Source organism: Pipra filicauda, unplaced genomic scaffold (genome assembly GCF_003945595.2).
Source record: "Pipra filicauda isolate LSUMZ 115617 unplaced genomic scaffold, ASM394559v2 scaffold296_size2174093_pilon, whole genome shotgun sequence".
Taxonomy (NCBI): domain Eukaryota; kingdom Metazoa; phylum Chordata; class Aves; order Passeriformes; family Pipridae; genus Pipra; species Pipra filicauda.
Genome location: NW_024104416.1, coordinates 99,135 through 121,663, shown reverse-complemented (window position 1 = coordinate 121,663; position 22,529 = coordinate 99,135). Strand labels below are relative to the sequence as shown.

The 22,529-nt window shown below is 41.4% G+C and overlaps 1 protein-coding gene across 5 annotated transcripts in view; it reads right to left on the bottom strand.

Moving 5' to 3' along the window:
• The window catches only part of PEPD (peptidase D), a 192,767-nt gene that overhangs the window by 112,792 nt on the left and 57,446 nt on the right, over window positions 1-22,529 (bottom strand). For all 5 annotated transcript variants that reach the window (XM_039383049.1, XM_039383047.1, XM_039383050.1 and 2 more), the window contains 4 exons: window positions 21,597-21,780; window positions 20,258-20,385; window positions 4,083-4,146; window positions 1,523-1,570 (listed from right to left, as the gene is read on the bottom strand). In XM_039383049.1, the coding sequence (XP_039238983.1) occupies window positions 1,523-1,570; window positions 4,083-4,146; window positions 20,258-20,385; window positions 21,597-21,780 (424 nt within the window). The remainder of the gene's footprint in view (window positions 1-1,522; window positions 1,571-4,082; window positions 4,147-20,257; window positions 20,386-21,596; window positions 21,781-22,529) is intronic.

Below are 22,529 nucleotides of genomic sequence, written 5' to 3'. Positions count from 1 at the left end.
AGAGTGTTTGTTCAAATGCAGTTCAATATAAGAAACAATCAGCTTCACGGGAGACCAGTGCAGAACTCCAGTCAGGATGTGCTGCTCAGGAAAAAGACAAGCTTTGATTTCTAATGCCCTTGTCTTGAGAGGGAGCTGTGAGACCTTTCTAATGATTAGAAAGGGCAGGAGAATGAAAAACAGGCAAGGCTTCTTCTAAAGTAATTTCATTTTCAAATAAATTATTATGCCCTGCCTTAGCAATGCTTATTATTTAAATTTGCTTGCTGCTCCCCTACAGCTTTCCATTCAAGCAAAGCAGCATAAGCAAGAGTATTTTGGCTGCTACACAGCAGAGGAACACTTCTGACATGTGCCTGGGAAACCCTGCAGAGCAGCATTCCAGGTCTGTACCTGGAATGAGACCACAGGAGGAGGGAACCAGCTTTCCATTCAGCCAGCAGAAAGGGAAGCACTCTTCCCTTCTCTGAATACTTCTTCGTGGCAGTGGAAGCTGTGAAAGCCCCACAGCACCATCCTCTGAGCCAAAAATCATGTGAAAATTCCTGCTTACAACAGGATGCTCACAGAGCAATAACTACTCAACAACTCCATGGGCAGAAATGCACAGTAAGAAGCACAGGATGGTCAAACCTTCCATTTCCCTCATTTCTCTTAAGGAACGTGAAATTAAGCCACAGGGGCATCTTTTAAGTGTATACATGTGTATACAAATATAACTGGGAGAAAGACTAAAAACTATTTCGGGCCTCTGTCCTTAAAGGATAAAGAATTCAGATCTCAGGCCACGAGACTTCTTGAGAAGGGATTTTTTGTTAAGACTTCTGTCTGGTCACTGTCATGGGAAAAGAAATCCAGAAGCTGCCATTGCATTTGCTGTAAGGGAAAGCTCAGAGTCAGCAAATCATTTCTTATATATACTGGAGGCAATAAAACAGATACTCTTAGTAGTGAGAGGTTTACAAAAAGTCTGTAAACAAGGAAAGCAACAGAGAGAGGTGACAGGGAAGAAGGAACTTGCAGTCTTTACCCCTACTCATTCATCCTTCTTCCAAAGAAATAAGCAAGTTCAAAATACTTGGCAGGCATTTCATACTGTCTCCCTCCTCCCAGAAGTTGTTCTTACTAAACCATTCTATGTGGAAAAAGTATTCCCTGCATCCTTGTGGGATTCCCACAGGAAAGCCCAAAGATGCTCATGACATGATAGAGCAGCAGAAGAGGAAAAAGGAGTTTGGAGTCACTGTAGACAGGACCAGGAGCATGGCTGATGTTAGACAGGCTTGCCATGTTTTAGCAGAAAGCCAATAAAGCTTTTGGGCAGACAGAATGAAGACTGGATGAGGCCACAGGGTACAAATCTTGAAATCATGGAGGGACCAGAAGACTAAATTGTTATACACAGGTGGCCTCAAATTTGGCATAAGATTGGGAGGAAAAGAGAGGGAGAGACAGTGCAAAGAAACACTAAATAAATTGATCTCCTTACTGAGGAAAATTTATTCTTCAGAATATGACTTACCAAAGTGAGAAGCACAGCAGGTTTCTTCGAAGCCAAGACACTGGATATCTAAAAAGAAGTTTTAGATTGCTGTTATTTTTCTCTTTTTTCTTCCTCATAATCACATTGATACCAATGTCATCAATATTCACTGCATAAAAAGTGAACAAGCTGCAAAGACAAAAATGTTCCCCGATACCTTTCAGATATTGTATTACCTGAGACATGCAATAAGAGACAGCAGAATACAAATATTTAGACAAAAATGCAGTGATCAGGTTGATGGTGTCCTTTAAAGACATAAATACCAACTATACTTAAGTCTACTGTCATCATTAGGAAGATACAACATATGAGCCAAGAAGTTGCAATGTCACACAGAAATATGGAAGAACTGAGTACCCTCAACACACTACTGCATATAAAACACATATGCATTAATACTATTATGTTACAATGTGCTGAATGCTTAGCAATGAACATTTACTGTTATTAATAAATTAGTCACCTTTTACTGACTAATCCTTTTATTAGGCTCCTTCAGTCTCCTTCAAACATTCACAAACTAAGAACAAAATCTTTGGGCTTGTAGAGAGCTGGGCTTGCAGAGCAGCTGCAAAAGGTGGGTACTGAACTCCACATTTCCTGAGGCAATGAACACCTGACATAATTCCACAGAGCACAGTTCTACCAACTTTAAACCAGTTTAATAGCACACTAATGATATTAACAAAAGAAAGCACATGGCAGTGAGGTTTAAAAATATCGACTCCACCCTTTATTTTTTTTTGTTTCTTAATCTCACGAAACATCAGGATACCACACACTGGTTGGTTATTTGTTGATGTAAATCTATCCTATAAATAAGGCCCCTGGTGTCCTGATGGTGGCAAACCAATTCTTTGGCAAACCAGGCAAAAGTTATAGAAAGAACCTTGGAGAGTTGAACAGTTTTGCTGGAAGCTCCAACAGCTTCTCACTTCAATACATATAGTCCAGGTGGAAAGGAGCCTTTATTTTTTAATTTTATTTGCTGGTCCACATAAAGAGGTTTTTTTTCCCATTAATGATGTTCTTAGGCAGTAAGGAAGCAGAGAATAGAACTGCACTTGTTGGATTCCAAATTTTGGATATGAGAAAAAAAAAACTGCTAGGTTTAAACAACAGCCTTGGGCTGACAGAGACTGGGAAAAAACCTTCATCTAGAGTCCAGATAAGGATCCATTGACGTCATGGGTTTGGAATGTCCTGCCCAAGCCTGGAGAAACCATGCCCTGATCTCATCAAACCTGTGCAGAAAACCTTTTGGGTTTTATCTCTCCCTTTGTGTTACCTGTTCCCCCCATGAAATCCCCCAAGATAAAGCAGGGTTTTTCCCATGAGGTAATTCCTAAGACCCCAAGTTGTGTTAACCTGGGTTTTTCCCTTATGTCATCCTTGTGAAACTCCCCAATTTTAATAGAATGAATATGCAAACCCCCTGTTGAATATGTAAACCCTAAACCCTTTAAATATGAACTTGTGAGTCCAATAAAGCATTCCAGTTTTCTGCCTCCCCCGGGATCATCTTAGCTTCATTGACCTCTGCATGCAATAAAGACATTTGTTGACGGAGAGTGACCCAAGACAACTAAGGTGACCCAAAAGAATGTGATCTTTAAAAATGAAACACGTATTTCCCACTTGCAATTTTCCCTGTCTGAGAGATGAGCATTGGAGTGCCTGCACTCCACACAACTCCAACTCACACATGTCAAAAAGCAACCTCCCCACAGCTTCCTCTACTCCCAGCTCCTGGCATACAGATCAAACTTCACTTCGTAGCTGGACTCATTATGAAAATGAAATGAAACCTCCTCGCAGCTGACAAGAGCAAAATTTTTGGTCTGGAGAGTCACAGTTAGTGCTCTGCAGGAACAGAAGTATCAGAGTCGTCTTCTTCAAGCTGCTCTCCATGAAAATCACCCACAGAGCCTGGCAGGAATACTGTCCTCACCCTGCTGAGCCTTCCTACCAAAGGAAAGGTAGCTGGCCAGGTGCACAAGGATACAAACATCTGCTCAGAAATGAAACGACAAACCTAACTAAGCAAGGCACACTTGCACTTAGAAATGTGAGTATATTTGCTTATTCAAGTAATAAGGTGATTCTACAGAAAATAAGAGTGAGGCAGGCAGCCTTTCCTCCCAGCTTTTTGGAGGCATAAAATAAATGTAGGCTCCCAAGTCAGAGATAGGATGTGCAACCTCCTTGACAGCAATCTCCTCGAATCTGCAAGGCATTGCAAAAAATGTATTTAGTGACAATTTCTGCTGGATAAAGACACAGACTGACAGGTCTCATCATGCCCAGAACACGTTCACAAGACTGCCTTTGGATTAAGGACTTTAAGGGCAGCCTTAAAAAAAATAATTTACAAGTGCTTTAAAGACAGGACATTTTCCAGTAAAGGTGGAGGGAGAGAAGGTCTCACAAAGTCAGGAGACATCCAGTAAGCAGAGGACTAAAATTAAACCAAGTCATTGCCACTTACTGATTTTGTATTCACAGCAAAAAATACCTGGAGACACAGACAACTCACCTCGGTCACGTAGTGGGCTTCATCCACAGCATATTTTTTCTTGAAGAATTCAGGGGGGTGAATCCTTTGGAAAACAGCAAAAGGAAACATTTCGGTTTAGCTTTGCTGTTATATTTAATAAGGCCACATACAGAGAAATAATGTTCTATACTATCACAACAACAGCATCAGATATGAGGAATGTTTTAATAATCTTATCCTTGACTCCATTTCTCAAAATAGGAGGTTACACAGAAAGTTGCCACAGCTACAGAAATCAGTGTGCTTTAATCCAGCCCAGGCTTGATAGTTAGATTGTATGGTCTTTTCTGAATTAGAGGGGTTTTTTCCTGTTCTATGCAAGACAGTTTCATGAAGGATTTGTATGCAACTTTCCAACCCACCAGACTCTGGAAGGATGTGGAAATAGCAAAAGACCAGTCTGCCCTATTTACATGCACAGAATGAACAAAACATTCCTTTTCTGCCCTGGTAACTGCTCTGAGCAGACTGAGGGATATAAAGACATGGGCTCTGCTGCCTCTGCTCCTCAGGACACCAGAGACCTGCTCCTCTGATCCAACAGGGTGGGCACCTTTACATGTCCACGTCCAAATTAACATGTCCACGTCCAAACTAAATCTCCTCTGCTCTTTTCTCCCAGTATCCAACATTTAGATGTTTTTCTAAATGCAAGCAGAGTGTGAAGGATCTGCTTGCAGTCAGTCCCTCCAGGGCTCTCCTCCAGCTCCCATACCAGCAGCTGTACTGTTGCTCATTCCTTCACTGGATGGTAGCAGCCACTTATTCACGAGACTTCAGTCTCTGATTACAATCTCTACCTCCCCAAAACTGAAATAAATACAATCAGTGTAATTCTGAAAACGTAAACTCAAAAGGGAAAAACAAAACAAAACAAAAACCAACCAAAACCAACCAAACAAAAATATAAAGAAAAAAAAAACCACCCGGCTTACATCCTTCCACAGAGTAAAGGCTACTGGAGTTAAAAAACCATGGCATTCTAAAGCAGTAAATCACAGATTTTTAAAAATGTATTAATCTGTGAAAGTACTACTCAAAGGTAACACAAAAATATCTCATTACATGTTCCCTTTTGCAATGTTCCTTTTGTGGACTCTTCCCATCACTGATGGAGATTTCAAAGCAATTATCATTTATCTTTTCTCCCTGGCTGATTTCATATATAATTTAAAAAATCACTATATCCTCTTATCTTTATATACTCTGTATATTATTGTTCCCTTACCTCCAACTTTTGCATACTCTGTTTCTCCTACAGGCATCTCCTTTTGCCCTCCTTCATTCCTCAGAGACTGAAGTACTTTAATATTCCAGAAACATGATGAACAGATTTGACACTTCCCGGTTTTGTTCTCTTTTACAGTCCCAATCAATTCATATGGTAACAGAAGAATCCCAACTGTAAAATCAGCTAAAGTATGGCCAACAGTAATTAATGGTAATGTATGCTCTTTAGAGCAATACCTCCAAAGCACCTTTTTATAATTAGCTGCATTGTTTGAATCACAGAACCGCTCATTGTAAAGTAAATATTTCCTAAAAGTATATGCACAAATGTGCTGGATTTTACTCACTTCATTTAATGCAGTTAAAGTAAGAATAGGTCTCATGTTCCATCACTGCAGTAAGAAAACTTCTGTATTTTCACAAGCTGTTTTTCAACTTCTTTCTTTGTTGTTGTTGTTGCTAGTTGCCTCCTATAATTGTGTGGCCTGCAGCACACTTCTGCTAATTTAATTCTTGGGTTATGGTTAATATTAATCCATTATTGATTCTATTACAGCTTTAATCCCTCCAACATCTCTTTTTATGTACACTACGACTCTTTTGAGGAACAAAAGTAGCTCATCATTCTTTCAAGGCTGAGGAATTTTTCTCTACTTTGAGAGAAAGAAAACAGCAGCTTCCCACAATCCTCCCTCCTCTCTCTCAGTTATTAAACTAGGGCATCTTCTAGATACTTTCAACTCCATCACACCTAATGACAAGCTGCCACAATTCCCAGATGTGCACCTCTCTGCTCATCTTCTCCTTCCTATCTCACTCAGAAGTTGGCAAGACTTTTAGCACATAGAGAGCCAGACTTCTCAGCTCCTCTCTGAAGCACTCACAGCTCTGCCTCACTTTTTTTATACAGCCATTTAGCACCTCCAACTAGATGGTAAAATAAATTCATGTACACTTCCCACAAACTACCATCCCACGGGAGCCACCACGCTCCAGTGACGGAGCTGCCTCTCCCACTGGGAAGATTTCTGCTAAGCCCAACCCTACTGCAGAACCACACAGGTGCAAGGAAAAAGTGCCTGTGGGAGTCTACGCTGGAGTTGAAAAATTCCGTACTGTCACATGGAGAAAAGCAAACCAAAAGCTCAGGGAGAAAGAGAAGCAAGGGAGGTGATTCTGCCCTTCTCCTCTGCTCAGGTGAGACCCCACCTGCAGTGCTGCCTCCAGCTCTGGGGTCCCCAGCACAGGGAGGACTTTGGCCTTCCAGTACTTGAATGGAGCCTTCAAGAAAGATGAAGAGACTACTGACAAGGGCCTGGAGTGACAGGACAAGGGGGAATGGCTTCACACTGCCAGAGGGCAGGGTTAGATGGGATATTAGGAGGAAATTCTTTGTGAGGGTGGGGAGGCCCTGGCACAGGTTGCCCAGAGAAGCTGTGGCTGCCCCAGCCCTGGAAGTGTCCAAGGCCAGGCTGAATGGATCTCTGAGCAACCTGGGCTAGTGGAAGGTGTCCCTGCCCATGGCAGGGAGGTTGGAATGGGATGATCTTTACGGTCCCTCCCAACCCAAGCCATTCTATGATTCTGTGATCCTCAGTGGAACTTTTACACAATCTCTCCAGTCTCTTCAATTTTTTCCCCAGTTTAGTGAGGCTCAATGAAAGATAATTATGCACAACATGGTAGTTACTGTAAAAAAGTACCAGCACAGGGTTCCTTAGCAGATACAGGACTTAGTACCCATTTGTATCCAATTTAAATGCAAAACAGGCTAAAGTCTAGCACTGATTGTCATTGCTCACTGGCATCATAAAAATCAGAAGTTACATTCAGTTATGATAATTTCAAGTACATCTGATACTTCCCAGACACGAGGAGTACTTCTCTCTACAAATGACTCTCAGGAAGCCAGAGGAAGTTAATTGGTCACAATTTTTAGGTTTGGCTTTGTCTTTTGTAGCGCTGTTATGGGCTGCCAGTTTCAGAATTCTGATTAATCACTGCAGAGACTACACACAAAAAACCCCACAGCAAGTCATAAATTAATTAGAAGGATTACCCAAGTGGAAGATATCCCAGATATTTTCGAATCATGTCTCCTTACCTATCAAAAAATAAACACCAACCCTTTTGTAAACAGATGTGAACAGAAGCAATGACCTAATTTTTACAAGCTTCGGGCAGGGGGTGGGGGATGTGCAAAATTTTTGAGATTCCCTGATAACATAAGTTGACAAAAACCCACAGACAATAATGCACTTCAGCCCCAAAAAGGCTCAATATCCTTTCCTATAGTTTTGTAACTCCAGCCAAGCAAATACCAGTGTTAGTTAGAAATGGCAATAGTTAGCTTCCAGAATGGCAGGAGTCATCATTTTATCTTAGAATGGAAATAAGCAGCTCCAAACTCCTGGGACAGCATTGTGCCCAAGTATGAATGCCCAGCCCTCCAGGCAAAAATGCGGCATCTCAGCGTTTATGGCCATTAGAAAGAAAACATAAGAGTCCAGCACTGCTATTTATTTACAAAGTCCTCGTTTTTCTCACTTTCAGCCACAAAGGGCCCCTTAAACAAGAGACTGACTCCAGTTTATCACTTACAATTCATCACAATTTCCAGTGAAAAAGCTTGTGTTATGTTGGCTTAAACATCAGAGCTATTTACATTTTTCTGATGTCTCCCATGGAACTCTTCTGTCTTCCAAGTTTTTCTACCCCCTCTGGTTCACCTGCTTGCTGTCTTACTCTCAAGACTTTAATGGAGATTGGGAAATGCTGAAAATGGCCTAAAGATGTGAAGCTACATTTTAAGGAGAAGAGCTGAATTCTGGTGCACTGTCTTGTTTTAACAGCTACGGTTTTATTAAAGCACCAAATATTGAAGATTCATCCTTCAAAGATATCAAGTGACAATCTCGTTTTAAACAAAATTCTACTGAGGTAGCAATGGGGAAAAAGAGGTAAAGGAGCAGCAGCAATATTTTCAGTGTAAAAATACAGTGTGAAATGTTAAGTCAGGCAGTAAAGTAATACCTCACGTTAGCTGTACTTCATTTCCCTTAAACACATTAATCCAACACAAAAACCCCTAGCAAAAGAGTAAGGGAACATAGCTTTAAAACTAGTAATCAGAAATCCCAGTCAGTCAGCCTCCTTAGAGAAAACTTCCAAGTTTAGAATAAACTTGTCCATTTGGATGAATTAAATTCACAGTGGTACATGATGGCATGTTTAAAAACCAAGATGCTTCACCCAACCACAACCAAATCCCACCAGTGCAGATTTTGCCAGACCACAGCATTATGACTGGTTCCACTTTGATGTGATCCTCAGAGAGGAATGCAATACTCTGTTTATCCATCAGTAAGATGAACAGCTCTGACAGCCTATCTATAAATACAACAAGAAATATATTTTGAAGCTTTTATATAGCTGGACAAAATTCAAATCTCAATTTCTTTGCAGTATTTTATCAGCCATGTCGTGGTTCCACTTTAAACCAAATAAAAACTCGGTCTCATTGTCTAAAATAATTTTAAACCTGTTGTTCATTACACTGCACAAAAATTCATAACACAAATCTTAGGAGATTTGTACAAATTTGACATTACTGCAAGAATTCCATGAAGAAACATTTCTTTATATTCTAAAGGACTCTGGAGCAATAGCCTTGTAATACCAACATGATAAAAGAGTGTTCTAGTTTTCAGAACTACATTCAGAAGAGAGGTAAAAATGAGATGGATCTAAATCACAAATGCCAAAGAAAAACTGTGAACAGAATTTATAACAGCTGATTCCTGAAAGAAACACATCTAAGCCAACTGCTAATATATTTGCAGCCTAATTGCTGATATACATTCATAGGGATATGCTTTCATTTGCATCTAAATGTTCTTCCAAACTTCAATATACATAACAACTTTTTCCTACTGGTTGCTTTGTATTTCCATTTTTTAATGCTTCTAGGACAGATTTTCATTTTTTTTAGCTTTTACATTGGATCAGTTCTAAAATGAAATTCAGCTTTTCCTAAAGTAGTCCAATTTAGCTTTCTTCAGCATTTCAGCTGGAGTTCCTAATTCAAGATTACTGCACAGCCTTAAATGTAAAATTATTCCTGTTGGGGAAAAAAAAAATCTAAATGGTATGTTCATTACAAAAATTAGACAAATTATACACCTTTAATGCTAAGATTTGAATGGTTTCACAGAACTCCTTAAGTCCTCTCAGCTGGCCTTGTTTGTGTTTTGAAGCTATTCTGGAAGAAGAATGTCTTACTCCACTGTTACATATAAAAGACAGCAATAGGTGTAGCCTAACATAAGCACCAACATGAGGTAACTGTTCTGCAAGATGAAATGCTCAGTTAATACCACACAGCACAGAGAACAAAGCAATATTCCAGGCTGGTAGACCATACATGCTACCAATGAACTTATATTAGGGCCAAATAATGCAAATTACCTACAATTTCTAAGCACTGTATATGGCCTTAGCTAAAAAAAAAAAAAAAATCAGCATTAATTTAATGTATTTTTTTAAAAGGATCAGTATGAATCCTGAAATAAAAGTGAACAACCATTTTGAGGAACTCCTGGTATGTCAGGAAGGAAGACAACAAGTACTGACAAAAAGCAACATGCCATGCTAAAGACTATCTCCTGCAATTAAGATACAGATCCACAAGCCTTGTCCACAAGTCTTATTGTCTTTTGGATCCACAGCTCCTGGCAGTTACCTGAGAGTGATGTTCTCACAAGCAGTAATTAAAAGTAAGAATTAACAGAGTTGGAACAATAACAGAATAGACCAATGTCAGACTCTAACCATGACAAAGTCTAGAGTGAGACAGTTTCTACACAATAATGTTCAGGGTACAATGTTCTCCTAAAAGGTCCTGCAAATATTATTGCCCAAAATACATGAAAAACTGTCCAAGCTTGTCTCACAAAATCAGGAGAGGAAGATTCTTGATGCAGTGAGACAGAAAAGATAAAACCAGTGAACTTCACAGTAAACCTTCCTGCTCTACAGGGAAACAACAGTATTGGTTCCTCCACTCAAGCCTGACTTTCACATTCAGAGTTAACAGATATAAAACACCACTTTACAGCAAACTCACTTTGTCTTGAGCAAATTAAGTGCCCACATTACCCTGCACACAGTGCCTGTACGTGGCACTGCAGCAGGCACACCTGCCAGCAAGTCACTGCATGAGTTACATCACATTTTTCCTCACTTACATGAGGGAAAGCACATGCACAAGGAGTAAATTGGACAAGCGTGCTCTTTGGCAACTGAAGTTCTACATAGTCAAAAACTCATTTCTCAGGCCTTGCTAGAATGAGCTGAAAGCAGAGTACACATTCCAGAGAGATTGCAAACACAGAACAACCTGGGCAAAACTGGGAGCAGATGAATAGAAATACATCACCGAGTGTAGATATGAAAGAGGAAAAGGGATACAAAAGCAATGTTTTAATGCTGTCAGAGATCCACCAATAAACTCCCTCCTCATTACAATATCATCAAGTTAACAGATGGCAAAGCATTAACCCAGCAAGAGGGTGTAGAGAACTGCTAGGAAGAACAACACAGCACACTTTGCAAGATAGCAGCAGATGTTCCTGACCCTGTCCCAAAAAAATGCCAAATCCAAAGGGATTTCACTAGCTCAAAAAAGAACTTTAAAAGGCATCAAGGTAGATTTAAAACAAAACAGTACTAATGGGCTTGCTGGTATCACAGACTGCCTTCAGCACTGTTTTGATTACCTCAATGCTACTCCCTTTCCTTATTTCTCTAGATTACTGTTACAATCTTTGAAAGACAGGACTACCCACACACATGTAAATTCAGACTCCTTGCTCCTTTTAATACAGTCCGAAGTAAGATGGATTTTGAGAAAATAATGGACTTTAAAAAAAAAAAATCAAGTTGAAGATGACAACTTGAGCTGATTTGACTGGAAAACATACCCAGGGCTGTAACTGAAGCCCCAGCTAGCCAAGGGACTGAGCAGCAGTCACAGGCACGAGGCTGGACACAGGCTGCTGGGTATGTGACCCTGGACTTCCCAGTGCTACACACAGACCATGCAGAAGCAGAATAACTCCGAGGCTGTTGGACCTGGGAAATCAGAAATAAAGTATTGAGGAGAATCTCACAGTTATTCCTCATAAAAGCCAAGCACTGACCTACCTATTTCATCTCCTTCAAACATACAGTCTCACTGCTCCCGCTCAGCTATTCCCACCACAGGCATTCCCAAAAGATGAAAAGTTCTTTAGGTTTTCTGTAAATTCTACCTCGAGAGGCAGTGCCTCAATTAGACGTTTAAGAGATACTATCAAGAGCTATCCAACAAAACCACAGAAAATTTGCAGTTGGTAACCTTTCCTTTATTTCTCTCTGCAAATAAAATTCTTCCTTGGAGACAGAAAGAACTGTAACTAAGGAAATATTTATACACTGAAATCCCTGAAAGATTTCTTGTAGCATAAGACTGCTGACAAATACTCATTAGAAAGCACTCTTCCCAAAAAAAAGAGCACAAAAAGAATTGTAGTGGTTAAGAAGTATAATTTCTGGGTCACTCTATAATGAGTGTTCCACTCAAACACTGGTCTCAATTCATGGTTCTTAACAAACTTACACACTTAATCTGTCAATAGCAGATGTTCCTCTTCTACTCTGGAAAAACACCAGCTCTGGGGGAAAAACGAGCAATATTTTATGCCCCACACATAAAAGCACTATAGCATTAAAGCTCTGGAATGTGTGCAGCACGTCCCACAGCTCCCATATTAATGGGTATTAGAATGAGAGAAAGCAGTGCTGGTGTTTACATCAGCATCAGATGACCCAAACAGCTTTAAGAAGGGGATGATAATATTCCCATTTTACAACTTGAAAGGAAAGCTAAACCACAAAGAAATTAAGTGAACTTGACACAAGGACTCCCAGAATCCCCCCATGCACACAGTGCCTGATCCACTGTGTCACATTGTCCCTGCAAGACAAAGCAGCACCTGACATCCCTCAGGACTGGGGTTGAGGCCACCCACTCCGACCCCCAGAGCTCCAGCCAGGGGGACACAGCAACAAAACACAACCTGCCTGCTCCTCACTCACACTCAGCTCTTAAGAAGCTTTAATATTAATGATACGCTTCCCCATCATATTTTCACAAAACACTTGGGTTTGTTTTTCTCTCTTTGTGTGTTTCTCAACAGACCACACCGAATTTCAGAGTCCTTCCTGAGCATACAGAGAGGTCACAGGGAATAAAAACCTCAGGAAACAGTTAACATCGAGAGCTAAGAACGTGGAATTTTAAAAGTGCAAGAATAGAGGCACCACTGTAGGTTTTCCTCTTGAGATTTTTTTCACTGAAGTGCCTTCCCAAATGCAGGCCAACAAGAAGCAGAGAGCTCTGCCCTCAGAGTGGGCAGTGTGGAGGTGCAGAGCCTTGTCAGAGCACTGCTGGAAACCCCCATGGACATTTCTTTTGCTGCAGCTTCCTACCAGCAGCAGCCGAGTCCTCGGAGAAAAAATACACAGCACACCTGATCAAAAGAAAACGTGGATTCTCTGATATTTCAAAACCTTTATCAGGAGCTCCTATCACTGAACTCAGGACTCCTGGTAGCGCCTTAAATAAAGTATAAAATCAGAAATGCCTGGTGGGGGTTATCAACATTCCCTGTGACACCACAGGAATGGGATGTACATGTCTCATGCTGTGGTTTGAAGCCACATCTGGATATTAAAAAGCTCTGCTGCAGCATCATCAAGCAGGTTTGCTCAGTGCTGGATCTGCTCTCAGTGTGCCCGAATCAAAAAGAGGAGAAGAAAAAGAAGCACTTTAACACTTACAAAAACATCAACTGGTGCATCCAGTTAACAGTGTATGCTGGTAGAGGTTGCAAATCAATGGACAGATACAAATTACTATTATGGTTTAAAGCCTTCTCAACAATAAGAAACTTAAGCAGCTAGAAAGCACAGATTTATAAAAATAATTACTGAAGTAAAAGTCACAGAAACAATACACATTCAGCCCAGACCAGGCAAGGCTCGTGGACTATGAGAATACTGGGACAATGACTCTGCAATAGTTTCCTCTAAACAGCACTGCTCAAATTTGAGAAGTCAGAGCATTTGAGCAGTGCTGTTCAGAGGAAACAATCATCAGTAAAGTGGCAAATGCAATCCAGGCATTAATTATTGTGAAACAGTAATTTTCATCCATGGAGAAATCGGTCAGTGGCCCATGGGAACCTCACCAGGTTTAACAAGACCAAGTGCTGGTGCTGCTCCGGGGTCAGGGATCAATTCAGGCTGGGGATGAGCAGATGCCCTGGGGAGAAGGACCTGGGGGGCTGGTGGGGGAGAGGCTGGACATGAACCAGCCCAGAAACCCCCATGCCCTGGGCTGATCCCCCAGCGTGGGCAGCAGGGCAGGGGGGATTCTGCCCCTCAGGTGAGACCCCCCTGCAGAGCTGCTCCAGCCCTGGGGAACAGCACAGCAAGGACATGGAGCTGCTGGAGAGAGTCCAGAGGAAGCCACAAAGATGATCAGAGGGCTGGAGCAGCTCTGCTGGGAGGAAAGGCTGGGAGAGCTGGGATTGTTCAGCCTGGAGAGGAAAAGCTTTGGGGTGACCTAATTGTGGCTTTCCAGGACCTGAAGAAGCTGACAGGAAAGATGGGAGAGACAATAATCACAAGGGCCTGGAGTGACAGGACAAGGGGGAATGGCTTCAAACGGACAGAGAGAAGGCTTAGATGGGATACTGGAAGAAAATCTTGGCTGTGAGGGTGGGGAGGCCCTGGCACAGGCTGCCCAGAGAAGCTGTGGCTGCCCCATCCCTGGAAGTGTCCAAGGCCAGGTTGGACAGGGCTTGGAGCCACCTGGGCTAGTGGAAGATGTCCCTGCCCATGGCAGGTGTGTTGGAACAGGATGGTCTTTAAGGTCCCTCCCAACCCAGGCCATACTGTGACTCTATAAAATACAATAATGAATAAATGGGTGACAAGTAATGGAAGTCACTGTACCAGGGAGAGAACTGGAACCATGGATAATAAGCAGCCTGGGGAATTGCACAAGTAAGTCTCGTCAGTCAAAAGCACCAGGTTTATTGTAGTTTTGAAAGGATCAGATGAAGGGTAAAGCAACAGATGTACTACCTGAATAACAGTAAAATATTTGATAAAAATCTCTCTCTCTCAAGACTGTTACTCTCCAAAATCAACTCAAATTGGCTGGGACAGGAACACTACAATGTGACCTGAAACCCAATGAGTAGTCATAATAAAAAAATGGAAAAGCCTAAAGAAGAAAATAAAAATAAATAAATAGATAAAAAGATGAGCATTTCAAGGGCTGGGAAACTCTCCAAGTGGAAGGTGTTGTATCAATTTAGATTGCTGTTCCCAGAAGTTAAAGTGATAAACAGCAATGGACTGCAAGTCTTGATTAGGGGGATGCTGTAAAGACTGAAATTAGTTCTGACACTATTCAGAAAGAGAAGCAGGGCTGAGTATGTTCATGAGGTCCACAGATGACATTTGCAGGTGATAAAAAACTTTGCAGATAAACTTCAATTGCCAGTTGGTGCAAAACAGTAATAAGATGACCTGAAGTGATTAAAACCTGATATTTTTCTTTTAAACAGCAAAATAAAGATTCAGTGAGTATGAGCAAGGGACAAATTGCAGTAAAAGATCAAACTGATAGAAATAGAAAAAGGAAAAGATATTTCATTTTAGAGAAATAAAATAAAAATCATTAAAATAGAGATTAAAATTGAAATAGCAGGAGATGATATGGCAGATCAGTTCTGAAGGTAAAAACAAAGACCCTGTACTATCTGAACACAGAGCTCCAGAGCAGGTTATGGAGGAGAGGACCTGTGTGCAATACATCAATAAAACTCATGCAGACGTCCTTCATTCCTGCAAAATGTATATTAAGAAGAGCAATTAAGGTGATCTGGAGTTTGTTCCTGTCATAGTTTGAAATTGGCCCCCTCCAGAGTTTGGGGGCTCAGAGGTGATAGGGTGCAGGGCAGTGCTCCCTGGAGAGCCAGTCACCGTCCCTGGTGTTCACTTCTGCTCAAAATCACACATCACAGCACCAGAAGCTGCTGGCAGTGTTTCTGTCGGTGTCTGCTGCCTGTAGGTGTAGGAGGCCAGGGGCTGGCTGGGCTCCTTCTTTCCCCCTGCGGGGGGAAGGGGAGCCCTGCAGCCCCCCTAACTCTGCCTAGGCCAGAGCTGGAGGCAGCACTGAAGTGAGTGTTTGTGAGGGACGTGACTCACAAACAACTGGTAAGTGGGAGAGAGAGAGGCCCTGTGGCCAGGCCCTCTTCTTCTTCCCCCACCTTTGCAGCCAGGCTGCAGAGCAGGGCTGGTTTTCCCTCTCGCTGTTCAGTGGGAGTGGATGCAAGGCTCAGCATTGGAGCAGAGCCAAGTGGACGGGCTGATAATAAAACAGCTCGGCGCTCGGGAGAAGAATGCCAGGCGAAACTGGAGACGGAGCGGAGAGAGGCCCGGAGGATGTCCCTGCCGTGATTTCAACGCAGGACAGCCCCAAACCCGGAGGAGGGATCGACATTCCAGGACGTGTCCGTTGATAAGCTACCTAACAGCAGCCTATGAACCGGGGTATGAGACTGAGAGAGAGAGATCACACCCCAGACCGAGGAGAAAGGACTCAAAGCTACCTTCTTGGACGTCGGGAGGAGGAAAAACTGCAACAAACAGCTGGAGCTTGGCGAGGGGGGAGCGTTCGGGCCCCAAACACTCCCACGAGGGAGAGACTGGTTACTTCCCAGCCTGAAAAGGCTTCTCCTGGACTAAAGTTAAAGGGAGGGGCTTAAAAGCACTGATAGAAATGTAATATATATATATAGTTGCCTTTAGTTTGTATAGTATTTATTTGTGTAAACAAGTGTATATACTTCCCCCTTCCCCTATAGAAGCCTCTGGTCTGAAAGTTTCTCTCTGGTGATGGGATAAATTGTGGGAATGGGTGGGGGGAAGCCTGAAAATTGGATTTTGGATTTCTAATGTGGCTCAAACTGCCACAGTTCCCTACAGGACCCACACATTATCTTTCCAAAGAGCTGTCTCCAAAGTCAACTTGCGTGGAATGGGCTCACTACAGACCTTGCCTTCTTGTCATCAAGCCAAGGGCTAATTAATGCACCGATCTTGGTCATCATGATACAGTCAAATAAACACACCATGCTGTGCATAATTTAATACTCACAATTACTCAAAATACAAATGCCACGAAATCTCACCAATCTCCATTAAGAAAAAGAGATCAAGAAAGCAATTTCCTAGCTTCTAATTTTCCTGGTCACATACAGTCTAGAGGGAATATAAAAAAGGTAAAAGCCTACAAAGACTGAAAGGCTCTTTTTTTTTTTTTTACAAAAGCTTTACAGGGGAAAAAGCAAACAAACAAAAAGCCCAACCACACACTTCTGCTCTTTTTTCCAAAGGCAGTAAAACTGCTCAGCTTTGCTGAAGTCAATCAAGTTTAATCAACAAAACCAAAGGTTGATTTTGGTTGTAACCCACTTAGAAAATGATGACAACGTTTTAAAAAGCTTCCTCATTAGGTTACTGAGAAAATATTAACATTTGCAAAGCATTTCATTGTGCTTTATTACAGCTCCAAGTGCTACACCAGGGTTCAACTTTGCACATACAGATAGCTTCCAATCAAATTCATGGAAAAACCTTACTTATAGTGAGTGCGATACTCCCCAATCATCCAGCAAGGCTTCAAAGAAAATACAGGAAACTGAACATAAATATTGCTCTATAACATCTCATGTATATTTCTAAAACGTCAGAGCATGAAACAGTTAAATATTATTGTTTTCCATTAAAAACACTCTTTACATGGCAGGGCTATTAAGTTATTTTGGCATGTGCTCCACGTAAAGCAGCTGCTGTACGATGTGTTTTACTTTGTAAAATATCTTTAATCAGCACACTGACTAGTTCTGTCATTTATAATTAAGGAGGTAAATGGCAGGTGCAGCATTAATTAGTGAAATTGAAGTCTCTGTGCAAGACAGGCAGTCATACCAACTTAATGCTTTCTAGGAAGAGAAATGATTGCTAACAGCTTTGTTGTACCACAAACTTGACTGGGTACAACCCAAAAAGGGGCCTTTACAATCTTGTATTGCCAGACTCATTTCTTAAACTCTTCCTTCTAAAGCTAGGAACAGGAAAAGCCTACGCCCTAAGCCATCCTCAGTCTGTGTTTCTGCCTTACAAACGACGGAGGGGCGGGGGCAGAGGTACAGGTCAAGGGACAGGCAAAGTGGTTCTCTTACCTGAAAAGATTTTCCCAGCTAACAGCTAAGAAACTGGCTGGCCCAACATTTGGAGAAATGCCCACACCCATAGTTTAAAAGCAGAGCAACCGTCTTTGCAATCCCTTCCATGGATGTAGGACCACCAGTCCCAAAGTTATCCTCGTAACAATTCTGCGATTGCCACCTGAAGAGGTTGTGGGTTTTTCTGGAGAAGGCCCACAGTCCATGAGTTAAATCTCTCCTCCCTTTCAAAACTGCAGAGGTTATTTTGGCTCGAAGGACTTCTGAAAGGTAGCCTTACAGCTATTTACAAATCTTTAGAGCATACACATTCAGCATGAAGTCCACCCAGACGGGTAACACTTCCAAAGCAGTAGTTGCCCTCAGCATCAGTAGTGCTGGGTCATGGGCAGACCACAGCCCAGGGTGGTGCATCCACCATCTCCCTGTTCACCTGTTCTGCAGAGTCCCCAGGCACCACCTCAGCATGCACAAAAACAAGAGTATTGGGTGAGACTGAAATAATTACAGTGTTCACGGTCACATTTGTAAACTAATAGTCTGCTCCTCTCCAAGCAAACGCTCTCAGACACTGTTGGCCTTGGCCAAACTAACACTGCAGCTCAAAAGGAGCCAAGAAGCTCCACTGTTGCATTACTTCAAGGCAAAAGGATTAACCCTTCAGATTGACACATTACCCAAGCTACGCTTTGGAAGCAACTCAAATACGAGTTTTTCAGAAGTGAAAGCACAACAGTACATCAAACAACACATTTAGTAATACAGTAGTAGTAAAACAGTAGCAAAGAGCCTTCTGCATTACTTTTAAGAGAATCTACGCATTTCTGCCTAAATTCACATCACAGATTCCCACATCTGTCTTAAACAGAAAGCAACTTAAACAGCTGGCAATGCAACTCCACCCTGCACTGTGAACTAGAAGACCAGCTGTAGACCTCTGTAAAATACCAACCTCACAAATACCACACAAGGCATAGAACTGATTTGTTCAGTGGACAGTGCCTTCCACGTGCACAAAGTAAGCCCTTCCAAGGCAAACTCTGGTAGACAAACTGCAGCAGATGGAAGGCAAACTTATTTGTGTTTTTCTTTCAGTGCTAATTTTGAATTAAAATTGGGCCTTCTGGGAAGGAACACAATCCCTGGCTGTGTGCAGTACCCCCTGCCAACCAACCTATGAAGCAGAACTGCTGCTGACTCACAAATGAGTTGTTCATCCATCCTCCTGACAAGCAGAAAAAGTACATGACCATGGCTGACAGAAGAGAAAACAAGATTCAAACAGAGGAATTCAGGAAGGGTAAAGAGGAGCTTTTAGGAAACAACGATGCTGTGATAAAGACCATTTGTTATACTCTGCAAGAAGACACTATGACAATAAACCACTTTTAACCAGACTTGTAATTCTGTAAATGGACAGATAACAAGTGCAGCACAAACAAATCAAAAAGGCCACTAGTTATAAACACCACAATGTTTTCTTTGAAAATGCAAAATGAGATGCTGGCATTTCAATAATATTTTTAAGCTTTTTCATATTAGGCATAATCAATGTGGGTATGAAACAGCTGATTTGAACCAGCAGAAGAGAACTTAGGGGGAGGAAAAAACTTTGTCTGTAAGTGGGAACAAGCATCAGGAGGGAACAGACTTCAGTGTGCACATGGGTGCTACAGAACCTGCTCTCCCAGACAGGTGCAGCTCTCAGCTACAATATTTCAGACAGCAGTATTCACATTTTTACACCATCACAATTTCAGTCCCCAGGCAAGTCTAAGACAGCAATATTCATACAAACTCTCTGACAAGACAGAAGCCATGCCCTGCCATATGGTCTGGCACAGTTCAGCACATAGGATTGCTCACAACTGTTTTCCTTTTCCCAAAAATTAGCACTGAAATATAAGTGATAGCTTCAATTAGAAGAGAAGCAGCCTGTCAAAATATTAAATTAGAAGTAATCCAATGTTCTGAGACAATGCAGACAACACAAAAAATTACAGTTTGGTAGAGGGTGTAAACACAATTAAGACTGAGAAAATAAATGAACACATACATAAATCAATTCCTCCACTATTATGGCATTGTGCAATATTTACTACCAAGGTGGACAGAGAGATGTTTATGGCATACTCATGGAATAGAAGTAAAATCACATTCCCCAGTCTGTGAGTTCATATAAAGAAGTATCAAAGAGGCTACATTCTGCCATTCAAAAAGCTTCATCAGCACAGGCTGCTGCAAACTGGTAAAGCAGCTTCAAAAAGCCTGCTTTTATTATTTAACTTGTTGGGGCTTAACACAAGATAATGACTTTCTTTATGGTTCACCTTCTCTCATAGATACCATGAGATTCATGGAATTTTAAAGGTATTATTTCCCACATGGTGAGGGATCATATGATCAATACCAACTGATTCTGGTTTGCATCTTTGTAGGTACATATCACTACAATTCACTCTGCATGATTTGGGGGAATCTGATTAAATGATAAAAGCATTGCAGCCCTACAGACAGTTGCTCAGATACATTGGAATGCAGTTAAAAGACAGGTCTTACTTTCCCATCCAAACAGCATAGCTTTCAGGGAGTTGTGGAACAAAAAGCATGGATCTTCCAGTATCAACATCTACTGCTCCAAAGCAGCCTGCTTCAGTTACTCCAAAAGTCCAGTGAAAGTAAGATTCCTAGGTTAAAACAAATATATTCTTAGAAGAAAAACCTCACTTCTACACTCTAAAAATACACTAAAGTACATAGTAATTCCTGCTTCCATGTATCTAAAAGAGGTCTCTCTTGCTTTTGGAGGGGCAGAAGTGGTTTAGCTCTAAACCTTTTCAGATTAATTAGTTTTAGGTTAGAATAATACAAATCTCTCTGTCAGAGATTAATAAACCACCCTAAGAAATAAACAGCACAATAAACATACACCACACATTAAAATACATTCTTCCAATCTAGAATTAGGGAATGTATGATCAGGGAGAAACAATCACATCACAAGAGACAAAGCAAAAGCAGAGAGCAGCTTCAGTGGGTTGTGAAGGCAGAGTGCTGAAGTGAAAACTCAGCCTTCCCCAGAGAAGAGGAAGCTGCACTAGGAACAGCCTTTAGCCAAGAATTATTTGAACAACAAGCAAGCCAAGAAAAAAACACCTAACAATACAAAATGAATTTTGGCAAGGACAGACATAGGCTCTAGTACCCCGAAAGGTGCATCTCCTCTAAAACCAGAGCAATAAATACATTAAAATATGTGCTATCTAAATTAGAATTTGCTGGGTTTGTTTCTTCATAACATACAACAGCTCAATTAAATGCACAAAACAAAGTGCTGTAGCAGTCACACCGAGTATGGGATATGCATAATTAGAGTTCTGTTACGCCAACATCCCCAGATCTTGTTAAGTCCTATTTGTGACAGAACACATGGACACTTAAGGAAGAATCTAATTTGTTGTAAATTCCAAGATATATGCTGTTTTGTGGAATATACTAGTATAAAAACATGAAATATGCTTTTCTATTAATTAATTCAGCTTAGGCCCACTGTAACACATTTCATTACGGAAAGAAGGTTGCTTTTCAGGTCACAGACAAGACTGAAAAAATGAAGAAATATTCCGCTGCTGTCTTCAAGATTAAGATTTAAACACTGATGAGCAGTAAGGCCTTGAACAGGTTTAGGCCCCTTAAACCAGAAAATGAGCCTGCCCACTAAAGCACTGAAAGAGAGAGTAACTCAAAGCTGAAGAGGAAATGTTATAAAGAAGCCAATTTGTTTAAGTGGACGAGACAATGCACAACTGGAAGACAAAGGGAGAATAATTTAAAATCATTTTTAAACTCATGCAGTTGAAGAAAGTTTCTTAATTTGAAGTTTTGATTCAGCTCTTACCTGGCGAAACACAATTCCAGTGTCAGTACAGTATCTCTGGGTTTCCTCCCCACCCTGCAGCAGAACAACTGAATTCTTCTGGACATCCTTGTTCTGTCTCAGCCGTTCACACAGTCGTCTTCTGTTCAAGGCAAAGAGTGCTAAAGGCACTCTCAAGGTCTCATTCCCCAGCCAAAAGGAGGGTCTAGAAGAGAATTTTTTAATGGACAATTAATGGAAGACAAAGACAGCGGTTAGCACAGTTCAGATGCACAGTGTTCATTTCTTCAGTGTAGTTCAGCTCTACAAACAAGAGGCTAATCACAGGGAAGAGATGCTCTATGCAAGCATCTGCTCAAGAGACAATCAAACATTGCTCACACAAGCACCAGAGGAAAAAGATGGCAACAGGAGACAAAGCTGGCTGCAGCTGCAGTCCACAGCAAGATTTGAGTCCAGTTTGTCCCTCTACCTCAGCTTCTTGAAGAGTGACTGACTGGATGGGGGTTTTCTACCACACAGGCTTCTAAGAGGAGATGACAGAAAGGGGCAGCTGAATTGTTACTGTGTTAAGGTGACAAGAAGTGAACCAACCACCAAGGGTCTTAACCTTAGAGGAGCAGAGCTCCACATCTTAATTATTATATAGCTTCCATAACCAATCTGAAAGTAACCTTTGATTTATAGCTGCATGACCTCCTGAAAGACTTTATCAACCTCAGAATTGTAAACCCTATAATTTCCTACTGCCAGCATAAAGGAGCTAATAAAATATTTTATTTTACTTATTTATAACTACTTGATAAAACAGCATAGGTAATTTTAGAAGGTGAAAGACTGCTCTTGCTAATCCAATTTGCTGATGGTGCATGAAACCTATATGTGTTTAGTTTTGTTCTTTCCCACACACACCTGATAACCCAGCACCAAGGCAGGTGATCATTACAAGGGCTG